This window comes from Mytilus galloprovincialis, chromosome 2 (assembly GCF_965363235.1).
Source record: "Mytilus galloprovincialis chromosome 2, xbMytGall1.hap1.1, whole genome shotgun sequence".
NCBI lineage: Eukaryota > Metazoa > Mollusca > Bivalvia > Mytilida > Mytilidae > Mytilus > Mytilus galloprovincialis.
The window spans coordinates 103405314-103430597 of record NC_134839.1 but is presented as its reverse complement, the minus strand read 5'-3'; the positions used below and the strand labels follow the sequence as shown (position 1 = coordinate 103430597).

The window sequence follows — 25284 nt, the reverse complement described above, 5'->3', positions numbered from 1 at the left end:
AAACACATCCCTGTTTTAGTTATAAAGTGCCGTAACTCAAAAAGTTTAAATCTTATTTTCACCAAAAAGTATACAGATCATTTGACCATCATAAGAAACAACTATATTAAGTTTCATGAAATTTGGATAAGTCGTTCTCAAGTTACGGTGCGACATGTTTACGCCGGACAGACGGACGGACAGACGGACGGACAGACAGACGGACGGACACCGGACATTTGTATACCATAATACGTCCCGTCAAAATTTTGACGGACGTATAAAAAACGAAAAAGAATGTGCCAACTGTGATTAGAATTTACAGCTCCTGAAGACATATCAAGAAAAAAGGAAAAAGAATGTGCCAATTTTGATTAGAATTTACAGCTCCTACTCGGTGTTGTTAGCGTCATTAAGAATTCAATATGAGGAGCAACAGTAAGAGTACTCTTCTCATTGTTTCTGTCTGTATGTTGAAATTTTGAGACCTAGATTTGATATTTTCTTTACAGTATTTGTCAGTCGTTAATTGTTTCCAGTCTTGTTCATATCAACTTTAAAATGATTTTAGCATATTTTATTCTACACACCATTTGTATCAAGAAAAGTTTAATAACAGTTTAAAGATAAATCATATAAACAACCACATATTTAACAAAACATTAAAAACAGAGGAGAGAGTCAGATATTCAAATAACAAATGGCTGGTCCTCTACTATCGTTTCCTTCCTGCTATAGTATTGGTCGCCAAATTTTGCGTTTGTTCGTAATCTGAAAAAAAGTAATGAAATACAATATCTATATACATTGTATATAAACAGTTGTTTGCATGACACGGATTATGTTCTTCTCATATATTTTATGTTAGTATGATACTAAACCTCTAACGGGAGGGATTGTGCCTGATATTCATATGATGAATACATAATCTTTCAAACAATTCAATTGAGGTCTGGAGCTGGCATGTCAGTTAACTGCTTGTAGTCTGTTGTTATTTATGTATTATTGTCATTTTGTTTATTTTCTTTTGTTGCATCTTCTGACATCGAACTCGAAATTCTCTTGAACTGAATTTTAATGTGCGTATTGTTATGCGTTTAATTTTCTACATTGGCTAGATGTATAGGGGGAGGGTTGAGATCTCATAAACATGTTTAACCCTGCCGCAATTTTGCGCCTGTCCCAAGTCAGGAGTCTCTGGCCTTTGTTAGTCTTGTATGATTTTTAATTTTAGTTTCTTGTGTATAATTCGGAGTTTAGTATGACGTCCATTATCACTGAACTAGTATACATAATTTTTAAGGGGCCAGCTGAAAGTCGCCTCCGGGTTCGAGATTTTCTCGCTACATTGAAGACTCATTGGTGACCTTCGGCTGTTGTTTGCTCTATGGTCGGGTTGTTGTCGCTTTGACACATTCCCCATTTCCTTTCTCAAGTTTACCTAGATGCTATATCTAATATTTCAAAAAAATGCTTTTGTGAAAACGATATTCTCCCTAACTACTAGTAGTTAAAATAGTCAAAACTTTTTCATAATGTATAATAAATTCAAATAAGTCACAATGCGATATGGGCTTAGTCTTTGTTGAAAGCCGTAAGGTGACCTATAGTTGTTAATTTCTGTGTCATTTGTTCTCTTGTGGAGAGTTGCAAACATACCACTTCTTCTATTTAATATATACAGTCGGATGGATCGTGATTTCCAGATCAAATGAACACTAACCATTTTGGCTGCATTTGATACTTATTTTCAGACTGATTGCCCAATTTCAATAAACACCAAAACCTAAAATCAGGCTTGTTGATTCAATAAATAGACTACATCAATTAATTATGTACCTGTTGTTACACATTTGTTACATTCGCACTTGTCTATTACTGGAATCTTTGCTGAAATGATGCCGTCTATTCCCTCACATTGGACTTGTACAGTGGTGAATCCTCCAATGTTACCAGTACAGCATGAACAATCTTTAATCATTGCTTCTACATACTCTATTCCTTCAGGCAGCAACATTGGTTTATTAACGCTATCTCCACATCCTCCAGAACAATAGTTATATGTCACATTTCCAACAGATACACAGCCATCTCTTATCAGTGGTTTAGATTCTGTGTATAGTTGACATGTATCTGTAAAATATAACATTTTGATTTTGATTCCCCATGCAATGAAGATGTAAGGGTACCATAATGTTTGTACGTCAGAAAAAAGCAAAATAACTAAAACCAGATCTGTAAAATATTCAAAACGGAAAATCCCTAACACATCAAAGGAATAGATAGCAACTGCCATATTCCTGACATGTCTTATGTAGAGAATGGTGAATTATACCTCGTTTAATAGTAAGATAAACCTTTCACTTGTTTGACAGTCGCATCAATATCAGTTATTTTGACAAGAAACAAACAGAAATGTATAATGGGTAAAAATGTAAAAAAATAACAACTAAATGGCTATCAGTTTTCATGAAATCCTTTATCAAACTTGCACAAAAAGGGTATAAATGAATGGTATCTAAGTATCGGATTGCAATTTCACCCCAGAGACCCTTAGTCAATTTGCCTAAAACTTAACATGTAATGTATAGAGACACAACTCTTATGTGAAGGCTATTTAACAAAAAAAGTTTTAGGTGTGAATCCTATACAATAAGTCTAAGACAGGCTCTGGAATCACTGATTACATACCTTTAGGTTTTTCACATCTTGAACAGCAATCACTGATTGGAACAATGACCTCGCCCTGAAATGTAATATTTATTTTGTCAGTTATATATAAATTTACTTAATTCTTGTCTGATTATCTGAAGTCATATAGTTCAGATAAAACATTTATTGCTATTTTTTGTATTTCATTGTAAGTAAATATCGTAAACCATTTCTAAATGTATATGACTCATCACAATTATGTTTGACATGGAAATTCGGCTACGAAATTTTTTAAATTTTACAGTATAGATAGCATGTAGATTCTAGTTAAACCAATTATTCGTATTTAAATGTCTCATTACTAAGTTAGGAATGTGGTCGATTCCTATATTCCATCTTTGAATGTGTCGTTACTGTTTTTTAATATCTTTCGCTCATATTCATTAGTATAAGGTTTAACAAGTAGGTAAAAAAGCAAGCACTTTTGAATCTCATGCTCTCTAATTATCTATTCACAAGTGAATTTTGAATGTCAAATAGAATGACTTACAGGTAGACATGATGTGATTTCCTCGCATTTTCTGTAACATTTGATCTGAGAGTCCGCACATTCACACTGTTCACATTTATTTTCAGGATTAGACCATGATTCACCATTCTAAAATACAAGTTTGGTAAGTTAGTTTCAGGAAATTTCAATTGAGGATTTGGACTGAAGTAAAACATATTAAAACAATTTCAAGTGATAATCACAATGAAAGTAATTCATAAGTTGTAAGTAGTGTGAAGGTTTAACTTGCAATATAACTGACCACTTTTAAAATATTCCTGAATGGTAGTGGATTATATATGAATGATGGATCTACCGGTTAAATTTTTATAACGTCGATTATCTTTACATATTTGGATTAGAACAATAAAACTTTATCAAATAATTGAAATCTTGAAATAATGTTACCTCCTTAACACCAAGAGATGTATTGCACACACACTGTTCTTCCAAGACACACACATCGTTATAGTTGAGGAAATAACCTTCCTTACAGATACATCCCTGCTCTTCTTCAGTACACATCTCGGATTCAGGCAAATGACGATTAGCACATGTCTTCTGGCAATAAGAGTAGTTTGTCCATTGCTGATGATCTTTGTCGCATACTAAATAAAGAAGTAATGTGTTCATATATTTATTAGAACTTTCTGTTTCAGTTCATACTTCTTGTAGATACTGTAGTATTTAGTTAATGCATTTTCATTTCAATGGGTGTTCTGTGTTATCATAAAAATATGCCGAAATTAAGCTAAATTACGATGAACGATACTTGCATTTTTGCATATACAGTTGTACAACTTTTTGCAAGTTTATATGATTATTATTGATTATTATTTTATTTAATACTTCTTGCATTTAGTTATAAAAATGACATAGCATAAAATTTCCGTTTGTTGGTCTGGATGAGCATTTAAGAAATGGACATATAAATTATACAAAGAAAGCTTGTTAGCTTTGAAATGTCTATCAAGCTCCAAAACATTCGACCACAATATGGCATAAAACACGACAGGAAATACTTTTGAATAATTTGGATTCAAAGATCATGTTATACATTTTTGACAATATGCAAGCAAAATTGAAGAGGGTCAATGTCTGTCAAGGTACCCTTTTCAACATGCAAAACAAATCTATGTTTCCCATAATACAAATTACTTCTAATGTGCACAAATTAAACATAGTAGAATCTATATTACACATTAAAAGGCATTTTGTTTTATTTTTGTCTAGTACCACACCTATATTACACATTTAAAGATAATTTCTTGATGACATTTTTGCAACCAAAGACAATAGTGTGTGGTTTTGTTGAATTGTTAAACTGGTTTTTCAATCACTGTTATCACTGTTATCCTTTTAATATAATAATGAAATAACGAAGTCCTACATATTTGTTTTAGAGAATGGAACAGTTTTTAAACCAATAAACTCTTTATAAATATGAAATTATAAAATGAGCTATGGTCGCCAATAGAATTATATTAAGAGAGTCCAAATATTGTCGACTTTAGCAGTTATTGACCACAGTGTTGATTTCAACAATGATTGAAATCCATACTGTATTGTACGTTATAAACGTAAACAATATTATAAAATGTGGAACAAGTCAAAAGAAAAACTATTGGTATAATTAATAACAAAACAATAAAAGAATAAACGATTCATGCAAATTGGGGTGTTATTAAACATATTTGTCAGCGCTAAGCGCTTATAAACTTTCAAATTGCAAGATCCATATTAAATTTAATTGTTCACTACTTACAACAATCCTGCTGGTAACATACTGTAACATCCCTTATAGTGGTATTACATTTGTCATTTGGTTCTTGGAGTGTTTTGCTTCTGTCTGTGAGTCCTAATCCACAAGAAGCAGTGCAGTCTGACCATTCAGACCACGTAGAGTATACACATTCACCTTAAAGGAAAAAAATCAAGGATTATATAATGATAAACAAATAATAATAATTTAAAGAAGCCTCCCTTTATGGATATACATGACTAAAAAGGGAATGAATCCACATATAAAGACAAGTACTCAAAGAAATAAATGGGAATTTTGATTTCGCGTTGATGAGAAAAAGTTGGGTTGTTCTTAGTGTTAACTTGATGTGACTCAGTCATTTCACTTACGATTTTTAACCATCTAATACACTTATTACTGTCGACAGAACATGGTTGTGCCTAAACAATAATATTAAGTACACTTACAACTGCCAACATTACATGGTTGTGAATCGACTTTGTCAAGCGGTGGACATAATTCTTCATCAGAAGATTTAACATAGCTTCGTTGTCGGATTTTGTTACCCTCTCCACAGGTAGCAGTGCATTGTCCCCATTCAGTCCACTGTGAAACTTGGCAACCTTAAAAGATTTAAAAGAAAACGTATTACTAATTAACACCTATATTTCTCTTCCCTGATGAAATCAAATCACAAACAAGTCAATCTCACAATATTTATTATTTTTTAGTAGAAAAAGCATTTCTAATTCTTAAAAAGGTTTTCTAGAATTTAATATTTTAAATGTTATTATAAATTTCAAATGCCAATTTCCTTACCCCATAGCTTATTTCTGTTTTGTTATTGATTCTTTTTAGCAAACAGAAAGAATTGGTAAGTACCAATATTATAGATTCTATTTATTGATTAGATTAAAAAAAAATATCCATTCCACCAATCAAGGTTAATAAAAAACAAATGCACTAAAAAATGACAGATTTATTTATTCAATCTAATATGCTATTTTCCATATTCAATGACACGGTATCATTCAAAACTTAAAGCTACAATCTTAACATTTTGAATTTTAGTAAATAGTAACAAAGGATAATTATTTGATTTATAACTTTTATATCTATACATATATAATTATGAAAAACATAATAAAACATATATGAAATACAAATAGTGTACAATGTTTAATTTTGAAAGAACAATGGACTTGATGATTGAACAACATTTTGAAATCTACACTACACTCCATTGAGCATTTATTGGAGTATGGAAAAGATATGTATACACTATTTAATGCCAAACTTAATTCAGACGATCTCCTTACATGCCACATCATTGTTACACGGTTCCACCTCTGTATTATTTCCTGGACATTTGCCTCCAAGACATGTAGGTACTGGATCATTACAACCTCTGGTTCGGACACGTTCACCACCTTCACATGTTCTGGAACATTGACCCCATTCAGACCATAGTGACCAGGCTCCATCAACTAAAGAGAATGAATCAATTTATCATTAAAAAATGTCATTACAGGAAAGATATTTGTTTTGCCTTTGATAACTTAAAGAGACTTCTAAATTAACATAATTATGAAACTTATCCTACAAAAGACATGTTTGAAATATAAAATATCAAAACATGTACAGCATTTACAAATGTCAATTTAATCAATAAGGTACTTACTGTTTTTGTCTGGGTCAGGCATACAGATTTCTTGCATATTCGTACAGTAACTGAAATAATATGAAAGAATTATATACAAACTATCCATAGTATAAAATACTTTTGTTTAAAACGTATGGGCTGATGCTTGATTCGTTTACCAACTAATTGAGTAACTATACACATACCTAATCTAGTACACATAAGTTTATTCAACTATTAAGTTTATATTGACATTTTGTTTTGGGCATAATTCATTGCATTTTATATTCTACTCATTCTATTCTATATGTTATTCACAAAACTGCTGGTTCTCAACAGGCACTCAATCTACCTTAACAAATAAAAACTGGTCGCCAAAAGATAATTGATAGCGCTGAAAGTGGCATTAAACATCAACTTTCAATCATCATTTGTAAAATATTTTATGTATGAAATATGTAAGAAAGACTTTAAAATTTAATTTAATTAGAATCAATACAATTTCAACTCATCAATCTCCCGAGAGAAAGTATATTGTATATCTGTCTAAATTACCATTTACTGCATTCTCCTCCTCTATTCGGAATCTCCTGCCCATTAGAGTATGGTATCCCTTCAATCAAACACTCTACACAAGTATCAGGTATAGGAACAGGCTCAGGACATTTCTCAGTCTCCATATTTGTTCCACAGTTTTCTAATTGGCCTACTTTAAGTTCCCTATAAATAACAAGTGAAAATCATAAGAAATCAAAAAATAAAAAACTGAAATTTAAAACAAAATTGTAGAACCAACAACATTGCTTTTTTTTACTCCAGCGTTTTTTTTTTATTGTGTTGCTAAATTGAATTTCCCCTACAATCAATTAATTAAATTACAGTTTTAATTAACAAACTACCGCATTATGATGTGACTGATTTAGTTGTTTCTCGGTCTTTTCTAATTTAAAAAAAATCATAAATAAAAAAATACAATTATGATGTATTATGTTTTACTTAATCATGTTAACGGTATGGAAAGCAATGCAAATATACAGTTGTGATAGCTTAAGTACACCAATATCAAATAGACGATAGTTCTAACCTGTGTCTGTATCGAACTCCTGCTTCACATGATGATGAACATGAACCCCATGACGTCCATTCTTCCCAGTCACAACCTATTGTATAGATAATAATCTAATCAGTTATTTTCAACAATATTGTTTTTACAAAGCCTTATTTTCTAAATACAGTATGAATCTGACATAGATCAAATTTATATGACATATTTTAATTTAAAATGGTATTTGATAAATCATATTGAAGGTGTGATTAAGGTGTGTTTTTTTCAATTGTATCAATATAAAAAGAAACCAATGCATCCCTGCCGAGATAAGAGTTTCGTCAAATTCGAATTAATAGAGAATATTTCCCATTTAAACATATTCTATTGTTTTAAGTGCTGAAGGGTTTCATTGGTGTATTATAGCAAAAACAGTTCATAAATATATTGAATGAGCTTATGTTTAAATATTATACAAAAAAAGGAAACAAGTGTCCTTCTCTGAGATTTTTTTCTGGTTTCTAATAATCTTTTGATCAAGACCCCTTTCTAAAAAGGAATATACTAGCAAATGCATTATTCATTTGTTTGATAGCAAACAGAATTCAATTCAATTCAATAAAGTTGAACATATATCCTATAGATTAGTACTTACAGTCTTGTTTGGGATAACATGTAATACCTCCCATGGAACATTTGCTGAAAAAAATTGAAATTAATTTGACAATGTATGCTAAATGAAAACGCATCACACGGTATAGCTGACTTATATAAATCCTGAAACCAAATTTCAGAAATCCTTGTATTGTAGTTCCTGGGAAAATGTGACGAAAATTTTCAACTTGGCTATCATGTGTAAAATCATACAAGTGTTCGGTAAACAGGAAGTTGTCGAGTGATGAATCTGAAAACGCATCACACGGTATAGCTGACTTATATAAATCCTGAAACCAAATTTTAGAAATCCTTGTATTGTAGTTCCTGAGAAAAATGTGACGAAAATTTTCAACTTGGCTATCATGTGTAAAATCAGACAAGTGTTCGGTAAACAGGAAGTTGTCAAGTGATGAATCTGAAAACGCATCACACGGTATGGCTGACATATATAAATGTTGATACCAAATTACAGAAAGGGTGGATGTGTAGTTCCTGAGAAAAATGTGACGAACGTTTCATGGGACGGACGGACTGACTGACGGACGGACGGACTGATGGACCGACGGACGGACTGACGCACGGACTGACAGACAGAGGTAAAACAGTATACCCCCCCTTTTTTTAAAGCGGGGGTATAATAAAAACAAACATTCAAAGCAATGATGATCTTACATTTTCTGTAGAACATAACTTGGTTTATTTGCAATAATAGTTTTGGAGAAATTTCAAGATTACACAGTCAAATTCCAAGAACAGATTTTTTAATGTTAAGAATTATCTAAGTTAAAAAAAACAAATCTAAATGTCGATTTTATCATACAACAGTAATACAACAGGTTGTGCTAGCCCATGGATTTAATTCATTTTGATTTTATTCAAAAACAAATTTTTAAAATTGTTTATATTACCATTCTTCACATGGACTGCCATCCTTTGGAACAGTAAAGTTTTCATGGATTATAACACCATTGATATAATAACATGGACATTCTTCTTCTTTGACACAGTTTGCATTGTCATCCATTACTTCTCCAGCAGGGCATCCACAGCCAGGTTCACAATCATCTGGTTCTATGCAGGTATCCATTCTTAGTGCTTTGCATGTTCCGGGACATTGTTTAACACATTCCTTCATTACAAGTGGCGGTACACATGCTGAGGTAGTGCCTGAAAAAGAAGATGTTTTTTTTTATATAACATTCATCAATTTACGAATTTGTGTTCCTCTTTGGTTGAGAAAATGGGCAATTTAGACATGGGGAGTAATAAATACTGTAATAATTAGAACTCAATTACAAAATAAAATAAAACTAAGATTTCTATAAATGTTATTTGCTTTTTTCTACGAAACGGAAACAGTGTCAAAACATTTGGATAGAGAAGAAATCTTTCTAACGTTATGAAATCACTCTTCCTAACAATATCCTTTTGTGTACATAAGTATTCAGAAATTACACAAATATATCTTTCATTTCCTTTAAAGAAAAATTAAGATGTTTTGTTTGCTTACAATTGATATTTTCTCCTATACATGGCTCATCCTCTGTCTTTACGTCTGGACATTTCCTCTGTCTTGTTCTTTGTCCTTGTTCACAGTTTTGACTGCTACAGTCGGACCAGTCGCTCCAAGTTTCACAATATGGTGTTGTTGCTGAAAGAGTTGACAATATTATGATATATTTATTATTTACGTGTAGATAGCTTGAATATTAATCTTCATATTAATCTTGATAAACAAGTCTTGTGGTTTTTGCTCTATATATGTATATACATATGAATTATTTACCAAATCACTTTTGAGTAGTATCTTGAACCTCATAGATAATAAACTAAAAAAATACTGAAAATGTTATTTTTTATAACAGAAACAATTTTTTTTTATAAACTATTCTATACCTATACAATTTAGAATAAGGACTTTAAAAACCTTACTTGTAAAAGGACAAAGATGAGTGTTACAATCCACTATTTCTGTCAGGTTGTTACATTCAGGACGAATAGTTATTGCAGTTCTATTCCTAGACTTTCCACCATTGTCACATGGTTTAGAACACTCTGTCCATTCAGACCAATCACTGTATTCGCAATCTGAAGAAAATATTATCATGTCATTTTTAATTAAATCAGATTTTAGTATACCTTATTGAAAGACTTACTAACTTGAAAATGAATAAGGAAATAATATTATAAATTAAAAGGATTTTCATATAAAATGAATTTGATGGTTGTATTATTGATGACGATTTTGAAGTAAAGCACTAATATAATATTAACATTATTCATTAGCAATAAAACTTACATTGACATGATCCTGTTACACATTCAATATATCCACCTTCTGTACAGGTACTAAAGTAAAAAAAAAGAAGAAAAATTAATTCAGTTTATCCACCTTTTGTACAGGTACTTAAGTTAACAAATAGAAAAGAAAAAAGAATTCAATCTATCTACCTTTTGTACAGGTACTAATGTGAAAACAAAACCCACAACAAAACGCCATCCAATTTGAAGCTTTCTGTTACTGTAATAACAACCTTACGCCTTAATGATTTGCATTGCAAAATGCATCCAAAAGAAAACAATGTCAACAACTGATTGATATAGTGAAAGAACATAATTACAAAGCATATTGATCTATTGGGTTTTTTTTTCATCATGGAAAGACTTTTCAAAAACAGTCATTTGTATGTTTGTAAAAAGAAAGCATTTACAATAGTTAATATACTATAATCAATCATATCTATTTCAAATCTTCTTCACTTAAGCATTACTTTTAGATAACTAGATACTTTGAATTGCTCAATTCTTTTTTATTTTTGTTCATCCTAGTTCGTGTTTGTTGTTGATATATACGTCTAGTGAGTATGGTTTTATGTTAGGTACATTTTTTCAGTATCTGTGAGTGTTTAGTTTGTGAAACAATACGGACTTAATCATAAATGTGAGAATATATTGACCTACCAATTAGTGCATCCGGGAGCAGTAACAACTGTACCAATTTGTAAGATATCACCAATGTTAACTCCTTCTGATGTTGATGTAAAACCTGGTTTTCCATCTTTCTCTATGTAACCTATATTTTGAGTTGTGTCATATCCAAATTTTTCTTGGAAGATTTCTTTGGTAAATATACATTGATCTAAAAACAAATCACAGAAATGTTATAGAGTACAGCTAATATCCAAACATGATACCCTATTTATTCTATGATTTTGTAAAGAAAAACAATGTTTTTAATTAAATATTAAGTTTGGTTTAAGTAGACATAATATATATGTAAAGGATATAAGTTGCAATTCTTCTCTTTTATTATTATATTATTATTTTTTTAAATTTTAGTACGAACCTGGAACTGTTGTTGATAAGGTGACTGTTACTGTTGTGGTAACTGAAAAAAAATATAGATAGTGTCGTTAACGTTATACAAAATTAAACACCGCAGTATATATCAATGTTGTATAAAGATAAGTTCCAATCACCTACCCCAAGATTGTGGTATAAAAAAAGCATAACAATAATTACAGAACTGCAAGATAAATTAAAAAAATATGAAAAGGTCCATAAAATCTTACAAAATTAAATTTTGGTTACATCATCCAATGGAACAAATGCTTGTAACTTGTGACAATGTTCTTTTGATTAAATAAATAAAATGAGGTTACCTGTTGATCCAGTAGTGAGTGGTGTCATTGTTAGTGACGTAGAAGTAACTTGAGGACTAATCGTAGATGAACCCTGGGCTGTTGTAGTTTCAGTTGGAATAGATGTCGTCGTAACTGTTGGTGTTTTCTCAGTGGTAGATATTAGAGTTGCAATACGTGATGTACCTGTCACTTCTGAAAGTATATTTACCAGTTAAATGCACTCATATTATTGTATTGGAGAAGAAAACCAACAAACTGACTGTCAACAAGTTTCGATGTCATGATATTCCTAAACGTTTTCAACCATTTGGGACCTAACATCTTTCTACTTTCAAAAATAATCATATGAAGTATACCATTTAGCCTACTAGATTAATTTTGAAAAAGCTAAATTTGATTGTGTTCACAATCGTATCACTTAGTACAACGAAAAAGCCTTCAATGCGGTAAATCAACAAGCAGAGAAAACATGAAAAATAAATAGTGTTTCTTTGTTATAATTATTGTGGTTGAATTTCAATTTTTCAGATTTTTATAGTTTCTAAAGGACCATTACCGTAATTAAAGATTTGCAAGAAAAACAGTTTACTCTAAGTCAAATAAAATCTATCTGGGACCCTTTGCTTTTAAATCATTGTATACATTACTTTCTCACCTGAATAAATATAAGGCATCAAAATAATTAACGAGTATATATTGTTAGATATAATCGAGGCGATCAACAGGTAGAGCAATCTTTAAATGGAAAATTACATGTTTCATAACAAGAAAAACTTACCAGTAGTTGTCGTTTGAGTAGTAGTAAATGCAGTGCTTGTCACTGAAATTGAGAAATATATAAAAAAAATATAAAATATATAATAAGTATCGTAACTTGATAGTACGGAGAAGTAGAAAAACATACTTTCAACTTAATTTACTTTTGTAAGCAGAAAGATATACCAGTATTTACATGCGTATTATTGAAAGATATCATTACAAAGCAACATTTTGTTAATTGCACTGACAATTAATTTTTAGAAGTAATCAAGGATGTTATAGCCTAAAGCTGTCATTCAATGTTTGTTTTTAATCTAAGAATACGAGTAATAGTCATACTTAATATGAGAAGGTATAACACAAATGTCAAGATTGATGACAATTCCATATTCTAAAAGTACTCATAACAGTAAAAGAAAGTATAATGTAAATGTATTAATAACGATTGAAACATTGTGCCATAAATCATTCATTAGTTCAGAAATGACGTCAAATAATTTATCCAGAAAGTTCATGAAAAAGAACAAATATGGTAAAGGCGGTAACACCGTTTGTGTTCCAACAGCTTGAAATTCAATCTGCTGAAAGTTCAAAATCAATCTCCAGCTACAAAATGTTACATTTGACTGCATTTAAAATGGCAGAGGTATTTAGATATATTACAGTAATGAACATACCTGATGTATAACAGACTCGGAGTTTAACGTTTGATAGTCCTGGCGTTGTGGTTACACTGGACATTGGTTTGACAGTCAACTGTAAAGAATCTGCCTCTTTCATGTTGAAATTCAATGTAAATGTATTTTTCATTTCCTTTGTTGTGTAAGATTTCTACAAAAACAAAATTTAATGTAAAATTGAACAATTATGTTGCATGAAACACTTTTCAAAACAAAACAAAAGAGTTTTGATAAAGAACAGGGCTTTCCAAAAGTTCCATAAATAAAAAAAATATTCTGACTTGTTTGTCAATTATATTAAGATGTGAACAATATCAGGTCACTATTTGGGCCTCAACAATGAGCAAAACTTTTACTATATATAAATATTTTGAAAGACGTGGTATGACAATATGTTACAAAATTTGATTCTTTTCAGTTATATTTGGCAAAATAACTAGGACCATCTTATACATGTATTAGTCGTGTCTCGATACAGTAGTATGCCATATAAACCTGCCAAGTAGAATCAAGGTAAATAAGGTTTATGATAGTGACCTATACAACACTTACTGTTTCGCTGGTAATAACATTCTTATTTTCATCGAGTAAGGATATGGTTATCTCTGCGATGTTTACAGTTTCAAAAGAACCATCCACAAATTGGACCGTGTTATTTCGTCCATTTATTATGTATTCAATTCCACTTCCACCTGTACTTGGTGTCCATGATTTTGAGGATCCTGTGAGAGAGTTTGTCGCTTCCTCTCCTGGCTTGTTATTAGTAGTTATGATTTCAAGGTCTTTACTGTCCTGTTTGCTGAAGTCAATATCAGTTGGATTTTCACAAATCTCTGAAATAACAAGCCAAAATATAATGATTAATGCCATTGATCGACCAAACATTGAAAGTTCTAGACAATTTACAAACGAGAGATCGGTAAATTGAAAAGTCACAAGGAAAAAGTGTGTATTTGTAGGACAACATTCACAATCTGGCAAGAAAACAAGTCAGACATAATTAAAAACATTTTAAAAAAAAATATTCATGTACTCAGAAAGTCAAATGCACAGATATGATTGAGAAAACAATGTGAAAGATAGATAATTACACATTTATCGAATTTCAAATCAAAAGAAATAACATGAGCTCTAGAGAAAAATAATTAATATTTTTTATTATCGATGGATTTACGAGATAAGCCCATTGGTAAACTACTATGGCATTATTTGTACAAGTAATTGGAATTAATTCTGTATTTATCTCAACGCTAAAGTAAAAATCATAATTGTTAACATGATTTAACTTTATGCATGTATGTAAGTAAGTTACCTGCTGGTGTAGTTGTTGTAACTGATGTTGTTACTGAAAAATAAACAACAATATGTTGGGTTCTTTGTTAAAACGTATTTTGAGGATTGTATACTAGCTAATCCTTGTATAACTCGTTGTTGAGAAAAAAGAAGAACAAAAATAATGCTAGAACAACCATACTGACGTGTAATTGCAGATGTTTCTTATTATAAAATGTTTCCCATGTTTCATTATATTAAAATATTGAATTCCAAATTTAAGTACTTCTCAAATTTATTACAATATTTTAATACTGGTAAGATTTATACAAGTCGATACCTTTAAGTCGTTTATTTCCGGCGTTTTATCTGCATATCGACATACATTCTGAATTCGATATTTTATCTTGATGTCGGAATGAATTCTCTATTTTTTCAATCAAAAATGTTTTATTCTGCAGTAGTTCAGATAATATTTTCAAATTTACACAAACACATTTCATAAACACAACTTTATTTGTTCATTTTGGTACATTAACAGGGAAAATACGGATTTCCTATCGACTTTTTTTTCTCTTAAGTGGTATTTAACTTCTATAATCGACAGACCTATACGCAAAAATCGTCAACATATATAAATTATATATCTATGAAAAAGGGTATTAAAGAGAACAATTATGACAGATATTTTATTTACGTTTTCAAATGATTTTTGTTTCTAGTGAAAATTGAAATATAATATAAGGACCAATATAAACAAATATTTATACCTGAAGGTGTTGCAACAGTGCTTGGGGTAGTAACTGAAAAGAAAAAAGAAAAACATAATGAGACGAAATAATTGATATACTCGCAAAAGAGATATAATATTTTTAAATAGGGTAAATACTATTTTTATTAATAAGTCGGGGGAAGGAGAATTTGCCAATTATTCACAACTGATGAAATTCGTTGTTATCTTTTAGTTTGATTAACTGTTTTAAATTTGTTCAGTAAAACTTGATATGTGAGTATTTAAGTAGTATAGTAGTCACTTTCAATAATACTGGCATGTACTACAAAAACAAACTGACAATTGCATAATTATATTGGATATACAATGGCTTTCATATGTTTTTAGAATTCTTGAATTTACTTTAGTATTCTTGAATTTATTTTAGTATTCTTGAATTTACTCTAGTAATCTTGAATTTACTTTAGTATTCTTGAATTTACAAAAAAGATAAAATGTAGACAGATTTAAATAAGACAATCTTTTCGATATAGTCAGCATTTATTCGCTTTTTTTCTTCAATTGAAAACCTTTAATTCTGCAGTAATTCAGGTAATATTTTTGGAATATAAACAAAAACATGTTGTTGACTGATGTTTGGTACATGGAGAAGGTGTTGCCTGTGATGTACCGACAGTGGTTGTAGTACCTGGAGTAGGTGTTGCCTGTGATGTACCGACAGTGGTTGTACCTGAAGTAGGTGTTGTACCGACAGTGGTTGTTGTACCTGGAGTAGGTGTTGGCTGTGATGTACCTACAGAGGTTGTTGTACCTGGAGTAGGTGTAGGTTGTGATGTACCAATAGTGGTTGTAGTTCCTTGAGTAGGTGTTGTACCGACAGTGGTTGTAGTACCTGGAGTAGGTGTTGGCTGTGATGTACCGACAGAGGTTGTTGTACCTTGAGTAGGTGTTGTACTGATATTGGTTGTAGTACCTGGAGTAGGTGTAGGTTGTGATGTACCTACAGAGGTTGTTGTACCTGGAGAAGGTGTTGGCTGTGTTGTACCGACAGTAGTTGTAGTACCTGGAGTAGGTGTTGGCTGTGATGTACCAACAGTGGTTGTAGTAGCTGGAGTAGGTGTTGGCTGTGATGTACCGACAGTTGTTGTAGTACCTTGAGAAGGTGTTGGCTGTGATGTACCGACAATGGTTGTAGTACCTGGAGTAGGTGTTGGCTGTGATGTACCGACAGTTGTTGTAATACCTGGAGTAGGTGTTGGCTGTGATGTACCGACAGTAGTGGTTGTAGTACTTGGAGTAGGTGTTGCCTGTGATGTACCTACAGTGGTTGTACCTGGAGTAGTAGTTGGTTGTGATGAAACCGCCATGGTCGTTGACTGTTGAGTAATACTTGGTGTTGGTGGCATTGGAGGTGTTGTGGGTACGGCTGCTGTTGTTTTACCTTGATTGGAATGTGTATTGCAATTAATAATAAGAAATCAATATCTTATAGCTTTTAATTGACGATAAGACAACTAAGTTTTGCCTTTTGTTCAATGAACTACTGCATATTCATAAAATATGTTATTTTTTTCATATCCATAATCATTATTGTATTTCATCATATCGATGATGTTAACACCATGTTAATAAAGTTTTGAACTTTGAAAACAGAAAAAAATTAATGATAATTTGGTATCTTCATACATGTTTATCGTGATTTTTTTATTTGTTCGATCAATATTGATTAGTATTGATGATTGTATGTCCAATTAATCATAGTACAAATTTAGTAAGACAATAATAGCAAGTGTAAAATAATTACCAGTTGACATTGTGCCAACAGTTGTAGTCCCAACATTAGTTTGCCCTGTTCCAGACGTTGTACCAACAGCAGTTGTTTTCTGTGTTGCTGCAGTGGTTGTAGACTGTTGTGTAGTACCTGGAGTAGGTGTTGGCTGTGATGTACCGACAGTGGTTGTAGTTCCTGGAGTAGATGTTTCATGTGATGTACCTACAGTGGTTGTAGTACTTGGAGTAGGTGTTGGCTGTGATGTACCGACAGTTGTTGTAGTACCTTGAGTAGGTGTTGGCTGTGATGTACCGACAGAGGTTGTTGTACCTTGAGTAGGTGTTGTACCGACAGTGGTTGTAGTACCTGGAGTAGGTGTTGGCTGTGATGTACCTACAGAGGTTGTTGTACCTGGAGTAGGTGTTGGTTGTAATGTACCAATAGTGGTTGTAGTTCCTTGAGTAGGTGTTGTACCGACAGTGGTTGTAGTACCTGGAGTAGGTGTTGGCTGTGATGTACCGACAGAGGTTGTTGTACCTTGAGTAGGTGTTGTACCGACAGTGGTTGTAGTACCTGGAGTAGGTGTTGGCTGTGATGTACCTACAGAGGTTGTTGTACCTGGAGAAGGTGTTGTCTGTGATGTACCGACAGTTGTTGTAATACCTGGAGTAGGTGTTGGCTGTGATGTACCTACAGAAGTTGTAGTACCTGGAGTAGGTGTTGGCTGTGATGTACCTACTGTGGTTGTTGTACCTTGAGTAGGTGTTGTACCGACAGTGGTTGTAGTACCTGGAGTAGGTGTTGGCTGTGATGTACCGACAGTTGTTGTAGTACCTGGAGTAGGTGTTGCCTGTGATGTACCAACAGTGGTTGTAGTACCTGGAGCAGGTGTTGGCTGTGATGTACCGACAGTTGTTGTAGTACCTTGAGTAGGTGTTGGCTGTGATGTACCGACAGTGGTTGTTGTACCTGGAGTAGGTGTTGCCTGTGATGTACCAACAGTGGTTGTACCTAGAGTAGTACTTGGCTGTGATGTCACTGGCATGGTCGTTGACTGTTGAGTAATGCTTGGTGTTGGTGGCATTGGAGGTGTTGTGGGTACGCCTACTGTTGTTTCACCTTGATAAGAATGTGTATTGCAGTCAATAATAAGAAATCAATATCTTAATATCTTATAGCTTTTAATTGACGATAGGACAACTACGTTTTGCCTGTTGAACTGCTGCATATCCATAAAACATGTTATTTTTCATATTTATAGTCATTATTGTATTTCATCATTTCGATGACGTTAACACCATGTTTAATGATAACTAAATGATAATTTTGTATCTTCATACATGTTTATCGTGATTTTTTTATTTGTTCGATCAATATTGATTAGTATTGATGATTGTATGTCCAATTAATCATAGTACAAATTTAGTAAGACAATAATAGCAAGTGTAAAATAATTACCAGTTGACATTGTGCCAACAGTTGTAGTCCCAACATTAGTTTGCCCTGTTCCAGACGTTGTACCAACAGCAGTTGTTTTCTGTGTTGCTGCAGTGGTTGTAGACTGTTGTGTAGTACCTGGAGTAGGTGTTGGCTGTGATGTACCGACAGTGGTTGTAGTTCCTGGAGTAGATGTTTCATGTGATGTACCTACAGTGGTTGTAGTACTTGGAGTAGGTGTTGGCTGTGATGTACCGACAGTTGTTGTAGTACCTTGAGTAGGTGTTGGCTGTGATGTACCGACAGAGGTTGTTGTACCTTGAGTAGGTGTTGTACCGACAGTGGTTGTAGTACCTGGAGTAGGTGTTGGCTGTGATGTACCTACAGAGGTTGTTGTACCTGGAGTAGGTGTTGGTTGTAATGTACCAATAGTGGTTGTAGTTCCTTGAGTAGGTGTTGTACCGACAGTGGTTGTAGTACCTGGAGTAGGTGTTGGCTGTGATGTACCGACAGAGGTTGTTGTACCTTGAGTAGGTGTTGTACCGACAGTGGTTGTAGTACCTGGAGTAGGTGTTGGCTGTGATGTACCTACAGAGGTTGTTGTACCTGGAGAAGGTGTTGTCTGTGATGTACCGACAGTTGTTGTAATACCTGGAGTAGGTGTTGGCTGTGATGTACCTACAGAAGTTGTAGTACCTGGAGTAGGTGTTGGCTGTGATGTACCTACTGTGGTTGTTGTACCTTGAGTAGGTGTTGTACCGACAGTGGTTGTAGTACCTGGAGTAGGTGTTGGCTGTGATGTACCGACAGTTGTTGTAGTACCTGGAGTAGGTGTTGCCTGTGATGTACCAACAGTGGTTGTAGTACCTGGAGCAGGTGTTGGCTGTGATGTACCGACAGTTGTTGTAGTACCTTGAGTAGGTGTTGGCTGTGATGTACCGACAGTGGTTGTTGTACCTGGAGTAGGTGTTGCCTGTGATGTACCAACAGTGGTTGTACCTAGAGTAGTACTTGGCTGTGATGTCACTGGCATGGTCGTTGACTGTTGAGTAATGCTTGGTGTTGGTGGCATTGGAGGTGTTGTGGGTACGCCTACTGTTGTTTCACCTTGATAAGAATGTGTATTGCAATTAATAATAAGAAATCAATATCTTAATATCTTATAGCTTTTAATTGACGATAGGACAACTACGTTTTGCCTGTTGAACTGCTGCATATCCATAAAACATGTTATTTTTCATATTTATAGTCATTATTGTATTTCATCATTTCGATGACGTTAACACCATGTTTAATGATAACTAAATGATAATTTTGTATCTTCATACATGTTTTATCGTGATGTTTTGGTTTGTTTGATCAATATTGATTAGTATTGATGATCTTATGGCCAATTAATCATAGTACAAATTTAATAGGACAAATTAGCAAGTGTGGAATAATTACCAGTTGACATTGAGCCTACAGTTGTAGTCCCAACATTAGTTTGCCCTGTTCCAGAAGTTGTACTAACAGCAGTTGTTTTCTGTGTTGCTGCAGTGGTTGTAGTCTGTTGTGTAGTACCTGGAGTAGGTGTTGGCTGTGATGTACTGACAGTTGTTGTAGTACCTGGAGTAGGTGTTGGCTGTGATGTACCGACAGTGGTTGTGGACTGTTGTGTAGTACCTGAAGTAGGTGTTGGCTGTGATGTACTGACAGTTGTTGTAGTACCTGGAGTAGGTGTTGCCTGTGATGTACTGACAGTGGTTGTAGACTGTTGTGTAGTACCTGGAGTAGGTGTTACCTGTGATGTACTGACAGTTGTTGTAGTACCTGGAGTAGGTGTTGGCTGTGATGTACCGACAGTGGTTGTAGTACTTGGAGTAGGTGTTGGCTGTGATGTACCGACAGAGGTTGTTGTACCTTGAGTAAGTGTTGGCTGTGATGTACCGACAGTGGTTATAGTACCTGGAGTAGCTGTTGGCTGTGATGTACCGACAGTGGTTGTAGGCTGTTGTGTAGTACCTGGAGTAAGTGTTGGTTGTGATGTACCGACAGTGGTTGTAGGCTGTTGTGTAGTACCTGAAGTAGGTGTTACCTGTGTTGTACCGACAGTTGTTGTACCTGAAGTAGGTGTAGCCCGTGATGTACCGACAGTGGTTGTAGAACCTTGAGTTGGTGTTGGTTGTGATGTACCGACAGTGGTTGTTGGTTGTTGTGTGGTTCCTACAGTAGGTGTTGACTGTGATGTTGTTGATGTTGTTGTGACTGGTGGAGCAGGTGGAGGTTGAGTGGTTGCAGTAGCAGTAGTAGTGGCAGTAGTCACTGTTGTTTTTGCTAATTATCATAAATAATAATTCGACATAATATCACTATATAATTCATTTATGGTTTTCTTATTTGTAACATTAAAGTTGTGGAAATAACGTTTCTTTTCGATCATACATGGAGAAAATGACATTGTAAAAATACATAAACTCGGTCATGTAAAATCTCAAAAATACTGAACTTAGAGGAAAATCAATTCGGAAAGTCCATAATCACATGGCAAAATCAAATAACAAAACGTATCAAAAACGAATGGACAAGAACTGTCATATTCCTGGTTTGGTACAGGCATTTTCAAATGTAGAAAATGGTGGATTGAACCTCGTTCTATAGCGCTAACCCTCTCACTTTAATGACAGTCTCATCAAATTCCGTTATATTTACATTGATGCGTTAAATAAACAGACACAATAAATACAATAGTCAAAATATGGGTACATCAGTCATCATCGTATAACAATTGTAAAAGGAACAATTTAACAGAACACAAAAACATCTACTATCTACGAACACATTCATTATTTGAGTGTCTGACGTCAGAAAATTTTATACGTCACATAAATTTGTCGTTCAATGTGCATACAAACGATTTTAAAATTTACATAGGCAATGTTACCATACAGGGTTAAAAAATTAAAAGTATGTAAGAATAAATTTCAGAAATAGACCGAGATTTAAACTAGTCCAAAAGTTATATATAGAATTTATAAGAATCCAAAAATAGTTAATTCCACTGCGTGATTGAATGATTTTGACGTTTGTGGTTCAATGTATATAGTAATTCATAATAGAAATATATCATAATGACATATAATAGAACAATATCATACTGACGGGATCTTTTACAGTACAGAGTCACGTTATAAGAACAAAGAAAATACAAAAAGTCGCATATACAAAACAAACCACAAAAAAATGAAAGCCAATACAAACACATTGACGAGATGTATAAGTACCGAGCCACGTCAAACGAATATCACATAAAACCATTCAACAGTAAAAGTAATATTAAAAATAGAACAAAGACAATTGAAAGAACTATAAAACACGTTGTTTAGATGATAAACAACAGTTGGTACGGAATATTTATCAACAAGGTCTTGGTACCTTCCGATGAACTTTTTTAGAAAAAGGACGAGATGTTCTTTGAGATAACCCTGGTTCATCAACTTTCTACTCAGACACTGATGACGTTTATGTATTATGCTGCTGTAGTAAATTATTGATATAAGCAATACAAGCAGCAGAAAACAAGAAGAAGACCAAGAAGTAGCATAACAGTTTATGTATCACTTTTTGTTTAGATAAATAGAAGAGATACCATAATAAACAAATTATTAGATTAAGGATTAAGTTATATTTTGTAGTCATACAGTTTGATTTATGCAACTGCATGAATGTCTTTAGTTAAAATGCCAAGCGTTGTCATCATATTGTAATTAGGTTTATGAAAGGAAACAAAACAAAATACCATATCCCAGGAAAAATTGTTCTTGACGCTAAAGTTTATACGAACACTCGAGTACAGGCAAGTATCATGACCATGTATTCGAGTATTAAATTTCTGAACTTTTGACCTTCCGTAATTTTGATATATAATAGTAGAATGTTTCCATTATTTTAGACAATTTTGATTAAGTTCATTTATTGATGTCACTTTCTTTCATTGCTAGTCTTCACAACAAATTTTATTTTCAATTTCTTACTATTCTGTCAATCACATAAATAAAACAAACAAAGATTATTTTACTTTCATGAAGAAAAACAAAATGTGTTCCATTATATTCTGAGCATGAATTAATAAAACATGCAATTCAAAACTGACCTGTAGTTGTTGAAGCTGCACTGGTCACTGAAATAGATAGACATTTTTCTTTAAGTTAATTAATTCAATAATTTACATTTAACATGATTTTTTCAACATTTATACTATGTATATTAATGTAAATACTTGACGGAATTTTATGTACATTTATCAATAGAAAATTTTGATTACCATACTGATACAAGGGTAAAATGTTTTGTGTATAATTTCCCTTCTTTTTTGGTTGTTTTAATTATCATCCTTGTAGTGATTTCAATATCATATAACATGAACTGTGTAAAATATCTGTACTATATGCTTAGGTCAATGATAACTTGCATTTTTAAAACCTATTATATTTGAAAAGTGTCTTTTTAATCTAATGTCACGATAATGTATACAATACCTTAGAAGTCTATTATCATGTTTATTTCATAAAAGTCAAATAAAAAAGGGTACATCTTTCTAGAGATCGGATGCGTAAAAGTTATTTTTGTAAGCTCTGTGTTTTTCCTAAATCTCACTTCAAAATACAATTATCTGATATATAAAAAAAACTCTAAATATTTCGATTATTAAGGAAGGATATGTTCAAATTACTGATTGCTGCTGTTATCTTATTTTTGAGATTTTATTTTCTTAAATTGACATACATGTATATTAGACTTACTTGTACTTGGTACATAACAGACTCTGAATTTTACATCTGAGACGCTTGGTGTAGATACAATGTTTTCCATCGGTGTTACATTGATGCGCATAGAGTCTGCATCTTCCATATTGAAATTCAATGTGAAGGTTTCTGGCACTTCTTTCGTTTGGTATGTTTCCTACAAATTGAAATCATTCATGTATCATGTAAATTAGACTTGCGTGTATGTACGTTTGTAACATATGAAAATTAAATACCTTTACTTTTTATTTTTAAAAATGCATGTTTATACGCGACAAAAATTTTTAGTTTGATAAATCTTACATTTTCTTCCAATTTCATTGTAAAGTAAGGACAGTAAAGAGACTTCTCAAATCATTTTAAATAAAAGATAAAATATCATTGTTATTTGGTCAGCAATAATCACTTGTCAGCTTACCATTATTAATACCAAATATACTTAATTTTAGAAAGTAGTTCCAAATTAACGAAAACAAACTTACTATTTTGTTGCTAATAACCTTTCCTTCTGAGTCAAGTAATTCCACTGTAATCCTCTCAATATTTTGGAGTTTTACCACAATATCGACAAATTTAACGGGATTATTTCTACCATTCACGACATATTCTATACTACTACCGCCAGTAGTTGGAGTCCAGCTACTTGATGATCCTTCAAATGCATTCACTGATTCCTGGCCAACTTTGCCATTAGTGGTTTTGATTTCAAGATCTTTGTCATCTCTGTTTTCATACGTGAAAGTTTTGGGATTTTCACATACTCCTAAATGACAAACAAGTAAAAAGTCAACAATAGGGAGTATGTTATACATCTATTAAGGAATACAATTTTTGATTCAAATGAAATAAAAACAGATTTGTATTTTTGATACCATTTCACTTCACTTCACTCCTGAATGTGTTTTTGTTTTGATTGATTGTCTGCTATTTAATCCGGAGGAGTTTGGTGTTGATAGTTGAAGCGGTTTGTTGTTGTTTGTAGTAGATTTGTTTTTTTCTGTTATCCTATGATGTCTTCTAATCCAATATTTTTATTACGATTTGTGAAATGAACATAACACTGTGCCCATCAAACGCATTGTGTCATATATGATATCAGTGTTGTTATGGTGTATATTTTCTATCTTAATGACACTTGTTATTGATTTAACACATTAATAATTTAAGTTTAGGAAAATTTACTGTAATTATTCACTAATTAAAAATGCACTTACCTATTGGTGTTGTTGTAGTACTTGGTACAGTTACTGAAAAATTCAGGTAGATGTTAGATATTTATGAATTGTAAACTTAAAACTGACAATGATTTACTTTTTTTTTTTGAATTACAACCTATGTGATTGAAGACTATTTTAAAATATGTAAATAAAACAAAACAACCGCCTCAATTGTGCATAGACATAGGAATTCTTAAATCAAACATTTTTTACACATAATTCATCGTTTTATTGTTTCTCTGCCCTTACGTAGCTTCCCATTATTAGGTTATAAGATAAAATATTTTCAGATAAATAATTTATTGATGTTTTTATCTTTTTTTTATATTAAAAACAACGTCCAAATGCTTTATTACCGTGGTGAAGAATGATACAAAAAAAGCAAAACAAATGTCATATCACATTTATTTTATAGTAGTAGAAAACATATGACCATTTGAATGTCAGAAATGGCAAAATGTAAAAAATAATTTCAATTGAATATTATATCGAAACCATAATTGAAATGTCTTAATAATTATACAAGATTAACCATTAACTAAGGTACGTGGATAAAGAACATCGTTTGATTGACACAAATTAGTGTATTACCCGTTGGTGTTGATACAGGTGCTGTTGTTTCAGACGGTACACTAGTAGAAACAGAGCTCGTACTTGTCGTTACTGTAAAAACAAAGAATTGCATCTTATCATGAGTAACAAAGACAATTAACAACCT

At 32.6% G+C, this 25284-nt stretch overlaps 1 protein-coding gene across 1 annotated transcript in view; it reads right to left on the bottom strand.

The window, feature by feature from the left end:
- Window positions 1-541: 541 nt before the first annotated feature.
- LOC143065198 (uncharacterized) overlaps window positions 542-25284 on the bottom strand; it is a 280683-nt gene continuing 255940 nt past the window's right edge. The window contains exons 76-108 of the mRNA XM_076238619.1: window positions 25158-25229; window positions 24564-24596; window positions 23832-24112; window positions 23347-23506; window positions 22698-22724; window positions 20012-20881; window positions 18587-19672; window positions 17162-18247; window positions 16001-16798; window positions 15395-15427; window positions 14665-14697; window positions 13905-14185; window positions 13350-13503; window positions 12692-12733; window positions 11932-12105; window positions 11616-11657; window positions 11231-11408; window positions 10569-10618; window positions 10202-10357; window positions 9780-9920; window positions 9178-9436; window positions 8268-8311; window positions 7652-7727; window positions 7123-7287; window positions 6607-6656; window positions 6245-6412; window positions 5393-5548; window positions 4947-5099; window positions 3590-3789; window positions 3182-3289; window positions 2671-2725; window positions 1819-2112; window positions 542-750 (exon numbers count right to left, since the gene is read on the bottom strand). Of these exons, the coding sequence (XP_076094734.1) occupies window positions 695-750; window positions 1819-2112; window positions 2671-2725; window positions 3182-3289; window positions 3590-3789; window positions 4947-5099; window positions 5393-5548; window positions 6245-6412; window positions 6607-6656; window positions 7123-7287; window positions 7652-7727; window positions 8268-8311; window positions 9178-9436; window positions 9780-9920; window positions 10202-10357; window positions 10569-10618; window positions 11231-11408; window positions 11616-11657; window positions 11932-12105; window positions 12692-12733; window positions 13350-13503; window positions 13905-14185; window positions 14665-14697; window positions 15395-15427; window positions 16001-16798; window positions 17162-18247; window positions 18587-19672; window positions 20012-20881; window positions 22698-22724; window positions 23347-23506; window positions 23832-24112; window positions 24564-24596; window positions 25158-25229 (7481 nt within the window). The 3' untranslated portion in view covers window positions 542-694. The remainder of the gene's footprint in view (window positions 751-1818; window positions 2113-2670; window positions 2726-3181; window positions 3290-3589; window positions 3790-4946; window positions 5100-5392; window positions 5549-6244; window positions 6413-6606; window positions 6657-7122; window positions 7288-7651; window positions 7728-8267; window positions 8312-9177; window positions 9437-9779; window positions 9921-10201; window positions 10358-10568; window positions 10619-11230; window positions 11409-11615; window positions 11658-11931; window positions 12106-12691; window positions 12734-13349; window positions 13504-13904; window positions 14186-14664; window positions 14698-15394; window positions 15428-16000; window positions 16799-17161; window positions 18248-18586; window positions 19673-20011; window positions 20882-22697; window positions 22725-23346; window positions 23507-23831; window positions 24113-24563; window positions 24597-25157; window positions 25230-25284) is intronic.